Here is a 9,797-nt window from a genome sequence, read left to right on the forward strand (position 1 = left end):
GAGGAGGAGGAGGAGGAGGAGGAGGAAAGTCCGGCCATAAGCATGTGGAGAGAAACGGGGAAGGGGAATGGAGAGAGGGGGGAAGAGAGTAAGGAGCAGGAGCAAGAGGTGAAGAGAAGGGAGCAAGAGTGCAAGAGCAAGAGAAGAGAAGGGGGCAAGCAGCCTCTGTTATAGTGAGTCAGGCACACCTGGCTGTTGCCAGGTAACTGTGGGGCGGAGCCTAGAAGAAATTCCAACACAGTGGGCCAGGCAGTGACCTGGGGTGCTTGAGGAAAGAAGGTGGAAATCACAACAATTTTTCCACCATGAGCATTTTGCCTCTTCATAAAAAGTGTCTGACACCCGGAAGGAGAGGTCAGAACAAAATCCTACTACACTAACCTTTGTTTGCTCGGTGTGCTGATGGCCTGGCTTTGGCTCTGGTGAAGGCTCCTCCTTTTTCTAGTCAGGAGTTTATTCCCTCATGGAGAATACTGAGGCACCTCTCATAAAGCCGTGGGAAGACGAAAATGAGCTATTGAGCTTGGTAATCAAAGCGACACCTGGGCCAGAGAATGCTCTCAGCAAATCTGGCTAACATGTTACCAAAGCTCTCCTCCTTGGCAGTGGGGGTGGGGTGGCAGATGCCGCTGGCTGCTTCTAGACGCTTCTAGAAATATCTGTGCTTAAACGTGTGAATTATAACAGGAGAATGACCTGTACGGCTCCAATGCCAATGTGGCAATCACCAAACACATGAGTTATTAATATTATTAATAATAGTGAAAGGAATTTTATTCTGAAGTCATAGGCACTGAGAGACTGTTTTTCTAAGTAAATTTATGGAAATGAAACCTGAGACCCTCCATCATGTTAGCTGCCATTCAAGCACCCGGTTGTTCACATGCCACTGGTTACTACCTTAGGCAACCACGCAGGTGCAGAAGTTTCTATGTTCTAGAACGTTCCTCAAAAAGCAGACTTGGCAACGAAAGCAGCGTCTTTCTTGAGTGAGTAGAGGACAGAGTGGGCAACGGGGAGAGCTTGGCTGATACATTTAAATTGATCTTTGCAAAGCAGGAACTCTTAGGCTGAACTGGAAAAGCATCCAGTTCTAAGTGCATTGGGTTAAGTGGTCTGGAAATGTGGGGATCCGAAGATTGGGTGTCCCTCCATGACTAAAGGTCTCGAGGATGCGTGAGCTGAGGGTGGGAGAGGTCCCGGCTGACAAACACTGCATCACAGGTCTGTGCTTGTCTCCAGTGTCCCTGCTCACAGTCCCTTTATCATCCCTGCCGTTTGTATTTCTGTCTCTTCTTCCTCATCGTGCAAACCCTCAAGGCTTCGTGACCAACAGCCCTAGATTCTCCCACCACCCTCCACCTCATTAACATCTGCTTTAAATTCATGAATTCTACTTGTTCCTTGGGGCTATTTTTCTTGTAACCTTTTTCCTTCCTTTATTGAAGATATTTATTGTCAGGTTATTTTGGGATCCCTGGTGAAAATCACCTGGCTGTCTCTTTGACTACATCCCACAGTCATGGGCATGTGGCCTTTCTGTCCCTGTAGATGGCTATTTTTATCTTATTCCTCCTCCTCTGCTAGTCTGTTGTGTTTTAAGACAAGGTTTTGCTGTGTAGACCAGGCTGGCCTCAAACTTGTTACTCCTCCTGCCTGTGGGGCTCACGGCCTACTTATGTCTCATAAGACAACAGGCAGCATTTGAGAGGCAGAGGCAGGAGGATCTCTGAGTTCAAGGCTAGCCTGGTCTACAGAGTGACTTCTGGGACAGCCAGGGCTATACAGAGAAACCCTGTCTTAAAAACAAAACAAAACGCCGGGCAGTGGTGGCGCACGCCTTTAATCCCAGCACTCAGGAGGCAGAGGCAGGTGAATTTCTGAGTTCAAGGCCAGGCTGGTCTACAGAGTGAGTTCCAGTATAGCCAGGGATACACAGAGAAACCCTGTCTCAAAAAACCAAAAAATAAAAATAAAAAGATAAAAATAAAAAACAAAACAAAACAACAACAAAAAAAGTTAAAATTAAAATTAAATCACCAATTACCTTACTCCATGTGTAAGCTATTAGAGGCTCATGTGCCCTAAAAATGAGATTCCTCATTGTCCTGGTGACCTGAAGAACTCCTCTTGACCTGGTCCTCGTCAGCCCCTTCACTTCAAGTTCCCATTGCTCACCTTTGCTGGACTTTAGCCTCTCCCTCTTTACAGATCAGCCTAGAGCTCAAAAGCTCTCCCACAGCCTTAGCTCCGCCCCTTACTGTGTAACCATGAGAACATCTTGTAACCTCTCTGTGCTCTGTGGATGTTGCTGATGATGGCAGAGGGCTGCTGGGAGATTCACTGAAGGAAGACAAGCACAGCTTTCACAACCGTCTGGCCCTTTGTGCATGTCACACATTGACCCAGAGGCTCCCACATTGAAGGTTTCCTGGCTCGGGGTCTCTGTACTCATCCTTCCCTTTGTATTGTGTGCTCTGTTACATTTGTCCAGTTCCTCTCTCACTGTGTTCAGGTTCCTTCCCAAATGTCCCCTCCCGAGAGAGGCCTTAGCTCACTCTACCGTGTAAAGCAGAGCTCTGCAGGGCTCCTCCATTGCTCTGTGCTGATGATGTGAAGTCCTCACCTGAGATCATGTGAACTTTAACAGTGGTCTGGCTGGGTGCCAGGTCCTGGATAACACCACAGCAGTGCCAGGCTTGGGAGCACAGCCAGCATGTGGTAGATGCTGTATGGGTGGCTGTCCACAACAATGTGACAACGGATGGACTATGAAGATGGTAGGAAACTGGCCAGACCCAGAATCAGGCTGCCATCCTGGGGAGCAATGTGGTGCTGCTGGCTGGCAGCCTGATCCTGGGTCTGGCCAGCTCCCACCAGTGGGTGGGTCTGTGGATAGATGGGTCAATGCATCAATGGGTAGTTGGGCAAATTAAAGGGGAAATGGAGAGAGAAACGGATGGCTGGCTGGGTGGGTGCAGGATAGATGGATGGGTGGATAGATAAGTGTGTGACTCCATGGCTTGGTAAACATAAAGAAGGAAGGAAGGAAGGAGAAGAGAGATGAATGAGTATGTATGTTGGCAGAAGGAAGGGAGGGAGGGAAAAGCAGAGAGTTGGCTGGAAGGATAGATGGTTGCATAGATAAATAAACAGAAGTATATGTGTGTGGATGGATGGGGAAGGAAAGGAGGGAAGGAGGAGGAGTGGGCAGATGGCTGTCTGGATGACTGGATGGATGGATGGAAGAAGATGTGAAAGAAGGATAAGTAGTTGACTGATATATATATATGTATATATATATATATATGTATATATACACACACACACACACATATATATATATATATATATATATATATATATATATATATATATATATATATATATATAAAGAGTAGGAGTGTGTGGAGACATGCTGAGCAAACAAATGACTACTTGGATGGTTAGATTGAGGGGTGGAAAGATGGATGGATGTGTCAATGGATAGAAGGAAGGAAGGAAGAGCAGGTGGTTGAACAGTAGGCAGCTGGATGGATGGAGGGCTGACAGACAGAAGGTTAGGCATGACACACAGACCCTCTGTGACAGTCACTATGAGCCCTACCCTGTCATTTTGTTTTCCCAGGCCTTCGCCCAGCTGTCCTCCCACTCTGTGCCTCTGTGTCTCTGCTGGGAGGTCTGACCTTTGGCTATGAGCTGGCTGTCATATCCGGTGCCCTCCTGCCACTACAGCTGGACTTCGGGCTGAGTTGCCTGGAACAGGAGCTCCTGGTGGGCAGTCTGCTCTTGGGTGCTCTCCTTGCCTCCCTTGTCGGGGGCTTCCTCATTGACCGCTATGGCAGGAGACGAGCCATCCTGGGGAGCAATGTGGTGCTGCTGGCTGGCAGCCTGATTCTGGGTCTGGCCGGCTCCCTGCCCTGGCTGCTTCTGGGCCGCTTATCTGTTGGCTTTGCCATCTCTCTGTCTTCCATGGCTTGCTGTATCTATGTGTCAGAGTTGGTGGGGCCACAGCAGCGGGGTGTGCTGGTGTCCCTCTATGAGGTGGGCATCACTGTGGGCATCCTGTTCTCTTATGGTCTCAACTATGTCCTGGCTGGCAGCCCCTGGGGCTGGAGGCACATGTTTGGCTGGGCGACTGCACCTGCTCTCCTACAGTCGCTCAGCCTCTTCCTTCTCCCTGCTGGGGCAGAGGGCACAGCAGCCCGCCAAGACCTCATCCCACTCCAGGGAAGGGAGATCAGCAAACTGGGCCCGGTGAAGCCACGGTACACTTTTCTGGACCTCTTCAGGGCCCAGGATGGCATGTGGAGCCGGACTGTGGTGGGCCTGGGGCTGGTACTGTTTCAGCAGCTCACGGGACAGCCCAACGTGCTGTATTATGCCTCCACCATCTTTCGCTCCGTTGGCTTCCATGGGGGCTCCTCAGCTGTACTGGCTTCTGTGGGACTTGGTACTGTGAAGGTGGCTGCCACCCTGGTCGCCACGGGGCTGGTGGACCGTGTAGGCCGCAGAGCCCTTCTGCTCTCTGGATGTGCTCTCATGGCCTTGTCGGTCAGCGGCATAGGCCTGGTCAGCTTTGCTGTGTCCCTGGACTCTGGCCCCAGCTGCCTGGCCACATCCAACACCAGCCAGCAGATGGACCTGCCTCGAAACTCGGCTCTGCTTGTGCGTTCATCTCTACCACCAGTGCTACACACCAGTGGGGACCAAGGACAACCAGTCCTGTCAGTCACCGAGAGACCCATCCATCCAGTCATCGCAGCCTCCCTGGGACCAGCTCTGAGTACCGCCTCCCCAGTTCCCACCAGTCCCATCCTGGAGCATACCCTGCTGTGCTGGTCTGCGCTAGTTTGCATGATGGTCTACGTGAGCGCCTTCTCCTTTGGATTCGGACCAGGTAGGAGGGCTTATCGGGCAGGGGAATCCAGAACCTCCTGTCCCTTTCAGCGAGTCTCCTTCGTCTAGCGACACGGGAGCTTTAACGGTGGGCGGTGGGTGGCTGAGGCTCCAGGGTTCCTTGCTTATATCAAGGGGCTCCCCCACAAGCTGAAACCCAACCTCACTCGCAAGTTTTTAAGCCCAGCCCACCCCACAGCCCCATCCCGGCACCAAAAATGTAAACTTCAGGTCTCTTCAAACCTTAGATCTAATCCCTGAGTGGTTCCATCAGAAGGGCTAGTTTGAAGAGAAAGATTACTTTCTCAGTAATCAGATAAAAACCAGACATACCAGTTTGCCTAGGACCCTTCTGCTCTTGGCACTGAATGTCCTGTGTCCCAGGAACCTGAGGTGCTCTTCACTGGGTTCCTGCAGGGGCAGAGAGGGTGTGCAGTTGAGAGAATCTGGGCCCAGGGCTGTGTGACACAGGCCTCAGTTAACAAGGGTGGAAGGAGGCCTGTTCAGTTCATGGGTGCCCAGAATCTTTCTTGTTCTCTCTCACCTCCAGTAACCTGGTTGGTCCTCAGTGAGATCTACCCAGTGGAGATCCGAGGGAGAGCCTTCGCTTTCTGCAACAGCTTCAACTGGGCAGCCAACCTCTTCATCAGCCTCTCTTTCCTCGACCTCATTGGTGAGCACTCTGGCCTCATCCCAGAGCCAATGGCCTGCTCTTCGGATGCCCAGGGCTCCCTCACCATGGCTGTTCTTAGGACTGGGTTACTCGTCTACTTCCCGTGGTCAAGTGTTTGCACGTCCAGCTCATGAGGCCTTGGGGACATTTTGGAGACGCCACCCACAGGATGGTCTCCCAGACTTCCTTCTCCCTGCTGCCTCTGTCTCCAGACGTTGCTATGTGGGATGGATGAGGAAGACAAAAAGGGGAGGGAGGGGAGAGGGAAGGGAGGGGAGAGGGGAGGGACCCACAAAGAGCCCCATCCTAACCTTAGTCACAGATAGGAAAATGTCCTAAGTCCAGCCAGGTGTCAGGATTGGAGCTGGCCCGACAGACCTGGCCTAGGGCAGATCCCACTGCTCAGGGAGAGGGCTGGAAAGGATAATCATGGCTGCCAGAGAGAAAGGCTTCCTCACAGAACCTGGCTTCCCCCTCTACAGAGAGTCCCTTCCTTCAAGTCCCCTCTGTTTCTCATGGGCCCTCTGACTTTAGAGGCTGCCCAAGGAGGTCGTCTCTGATACGGTCCTTAGCCCTGGGCAGAGTTCTAGGTTGGAGCAGTGGCTCCTGCCTTCCTGTTCTGACTCAGGTCTAGCCTCGACCAGCTGTAGCTCAATTTTCAAAGCGAGCCTTTGTGGCCTTCTTGAGCAGAGGCCCTGGAGCTGCCTCTCATGGTCCCTGAAGTTAGCCGCACCTCCACTTGGATGTTCTAACTCTGAGGGACCTTTCCCTCCATACAAGTTGTCCTCAGTGTGTTGGTGGCTCCAGCCTCAGGGACAGCCAGTCCCACTCTGGCTTTCAGGTCCTTACCTGAGGGCTTGTTAGCCCTCTGCCAACTGGCCATCCCTGGCCCTTGCATGGGTGAACTACTAGCTCTGTGCCTAGGAGCTGCTTGGGGTGGCCTAGGCCTCAAGAACAGGGGCTCAGCTCCTGATCCACACTCCCAACATTGTGTCCCAAGGTGCCATCGGCCTGGCCTGGACCTTCCTGCTCTATGGGCTGACCGCTGTCCTTGGCTTGGCTTTTATCTACTTACTTGTCCCTGAAACAAAAGGGAAGGCATTAGCTGAGATAGAGCAGCAGTTTCAGAAGAGCAGGTAGGTATGTGGTGAATGATGAGTGGGGGCTGGGATGGTGCCTCAAAAAGGGTGGGGCTCTTTAGGACCTCGGACCCCTCTTTCTTTTGCTATACGGCCACATCTTCTGCCTCACTGCCACTTTCCCCAGCCACTTCCCCTCAGCTATCTTGTATCATTAGACCGTGGCTTTGCATTGACATTAAGGCTCAGCTCCTGGATTTGTGTGCGTGCTGAAGGAAGCGTGCATACCCAGCCTCTGCACGTGTGAGCACGTGTAAGCATTCTACCACTGAGCTCCATCCCAGCCCTGGTTTTTGGTTTTGAGACAGAGCCCCACCATATAGGGTGGTGCAGTGATGTCCACTGCCCCCTGCCCAGGAAAGGCCCCGGGCCTGCTGTTCTCTGATTTTCTTGGCAGGTTCCCTCTGAACTTTGGCTGCAGGCAGCACAGCGGTATTCAGTACCATCGCCTGGACGTCTCCTTGGCCTCCTGAGGCGTCCATCTGCTTGGAAGATGCTGGGACATCGGTTTCTGCAGCCCATCTCCAGCTCCTGCCTATTGGGGCCTGGAATCTGGATCATGAGATCTAGATATCCTCCTGTAGTGAGCCCTGTCCTGCTCCAGAGGTGGCCTCTTGCCTTGGTGAAAGATGACCGTTTTGAGTGTGAGACTCCAAGGGCTCTGGAAGATCTAGCTCCATGCCTCAGTTTCCCTCATGGAATTGGCTTGTCTGCCCTGTTTATAATGGCATCCTCTGTGTGTGTTATCCACCAAGTGCTTCTCAGAGGACCAGGGAAGGAAGTGTCTCCTCCCACCAGCCCCGGGCCAGCAGAGGCTGTGAGTCTCCGCCTTCCTCTTCCCTTGCTGGGGGTTTTAGTGATCCAGAGCCTGTATTCATTATCTGTTTTCTTCTTGCTGAAGATATTTATCAGGTGTTGGGACTCTGACTGGGGACATAAGGCTGTAACTAAGATGGCTTTAGGACCCTGGCCTCAGTTTCCCCCATGTGTGTCACAGAAGCCTGGGCTAGCCCGCTCCTAAGCTCCCTTCTCACTCCACAAAGGATGGAAGTCTCAGAGCAGAGGCTGAATAAACACTCAATCAGGGCTCCCGTCCAGTGGCTCTAGGGACAGAAGCTTTGTTAGCAGAGAGTGCACCCCAGTTCCAGAGTCTAGCACTCTGGAATGTAAGAGCTGGACCCCAACATGTGACAAGTGCTAGGAACCCAACGGTTCCCAGGATTCAGCTGGGGGGCTTTGAATGAAGGAGGTTTTAGAGGGACTTCTCCATGTATTGGTGGTTGTGGCTTCTACTTGGGGTGCTACTGACTTCTTAAAGCCTCAGTTTATTCATCTGCAGAATGAGCACAGTTGTACCCCTCAGGATATACTGACTTACCCCATCTCTCTCAGGAGGGTCTTCAGTGAGCCCTGGGGGCTTCTGTTCACTGCAGGGCTCTTTTGGAAGGCATTGTAAAAGGTCAGTCAGCTGGAGACAAACAAGTATCTCAGGTCAGAGGTCACATAAGGAGGGTATCAATAAGACAGAATTGGTTCCTGGACACTGGGTAGCTGGCTTCACTGGTACTGTCAGCCACATTCTCCAGGTTCCCAAGCCTGGCCTGGTGACCTCGCTCTCTGTTTCTAGGTATTTCCTTCATAACCAGTGGTGTGCTGGATTAAGCTTGTCCTGGCTCCCCACAGCAGACTGCCACACAGTCAGGATTTCTACAGACTGGTTGTTAAGCACTGTCATCATTTAAAAAGTGTTTTAATTGATAATAAATAATCAATGTCATTATAATAGTCAATACTCGAACAGCATCAGCTCCTTCTCAGGTGGTGCATGCCTGTAATTCCAGCACTCAGGAGGCTAAAGGAGTGAGTGTTCTAGGCCAGTCTGGCTTCAAACTGAAACCTTGTCCAACCAAATCAATAAGCGAACACAAAAAAGCCAAACCCGTGTCACCGCCTCCTAACACCTCTGCTGCGCTTCTCCCTCCTCCACGCTGCTGATGTCCTCATGTGTGTGTGCCAGAGATGGAGGCAGGTGCTGTGCATTTTACTGCCTCTGCGCTCTGTGTCTTCCCACTGAACCGAGCCTGGCCGTACCTTTGCATTCCAGAGGTTAGGGGACACGGCAGACCAGAGCTTGGTTTATTGTTTGGTTGGTTTTTTTTTTCTGGAGTTGTGAACTGCTGGGTCAAGTGTTAATTATATAAATTAAACTCAATGGTACCCCCTGTGTAGCCAGTGTGTTGAAAACATCGCAGAAAATGGGGCGTGTGTGAAAAAATATCCCACCACCGATCAGTTCAGCTTACTCTTGGCCTCAATGGAGGGAGGGGCTCTGATATGCATCTTACCTTCTGGAATGTGTGTCTGTCTCCTCGCCCCAACTGCATACCCACTGCTTACGGAATGCTCATCAGATGGAATGTTGTCTCACGCAAAGACGTGAAATTTAAAAGTGTATTTTGAAATAAATTATTTTGAACACCAATGTATGTGGTGATTTTCATTTCTGCACAAATGCACATGTGTTGTCTACTAAGTATCAAGGGACCTTCTAGACCCCAGGGCAGAGTGTGGCCCAGACAAGGTCCCTGTGCTTATTCTGACATTCTGGGTGGGTGACTGGTCCATGAGAAAGAAGAGGAGATGAGGGAGAGGGGAAAAGAAGGACAGAAAACAGACTACAATGAGGAAAATTATCAATTGACAGATACTGAATAGTAGGGATGAGATGACAGACAACCCATGAACAGCCAGAGCCTCTCCAGTCCCCAAATCTTTCTTCGTCTTTTTTTTTTTACACTTTCAGAAACACTGAAAACTCTAAAATTAAAAGGTTAAGAACTGCCCTTGTCTTACACGTTAGAGAGAATGTTTGGTGTCTGCTCACGTTTTCCTTTGTCTGTGATGATAAAATCAAACCAGTTAAAAATGAAGGGAGAAGAGCCAGTGTGGCAGTGCACACATTTAATCTCAACACTTAGGAGGCCGGGGAGGATGGATCTCTGTGAGTTCTAGGTCAGGCCTGTCTACACAGTGAATCCCAGGACAGTCAGAGAGACATAGTGAAACAAAAACAAAAACAAAACAAC

The 9,797-nt window shown here is 50.9% G+C and overlaps 1 protein-coding gene across 2 annotated transcripts in view; it reads left to right on the forward strand.

The window, feature by feature from the left end:
* Positions 1-9,193, forward strand: part of Slc2a10 (solute carrier family 2 member 10) — a 13,409-nt gene extending 4,216 nt beyond the window's left edge. Inside the window, exons 3-6 of one of the 2 annotated variants that reach the window (XM_031372770.1) lie at positions 3,629-4,900; positions 5,450-5,572; positions 6,573-6,708; positions 7,109-9,193. In XM_031372770.1, the coding sequence (XP_031228630.1) occupies positions 3,629-4,900; positions 5,450-5,572; positions 6,573-6,708; positions 7,109-7,184 (1,607 nt within the window). In that variant the 3' untranslated portion in view covers positions 7,185-9,193. Of the gene's footprint in view, positions 1-3,628; positions 4,901-5,449; positions 5,573-6,572; positions 6,713-7,108 lie in introns of both variants that reach the window. The other variant, XM_031372771.1, reaches the window with a different exon arrangement.
* The last annotated feature ends 604 nt before the right edge of the window (positions 9,194-9,797 follow it).

Source organism: Mastomys coucha, unplaced genomic scaffold (assembly GCF_008632895.1).
Source record: "Mastomys coucha isolate ucsf_1 unplaced genomic scaffold, UCSF_Mcou_1 pScaffold15, whole genome shotgun sequence".
In the NCBI taxonomy this organism is placed as follows: domain Eukaryota; kingdom Metazoa; phylum Chordata; class Mammalia; order Rodentia; family Muridae; genus Mastomys; species Mastomys coucha.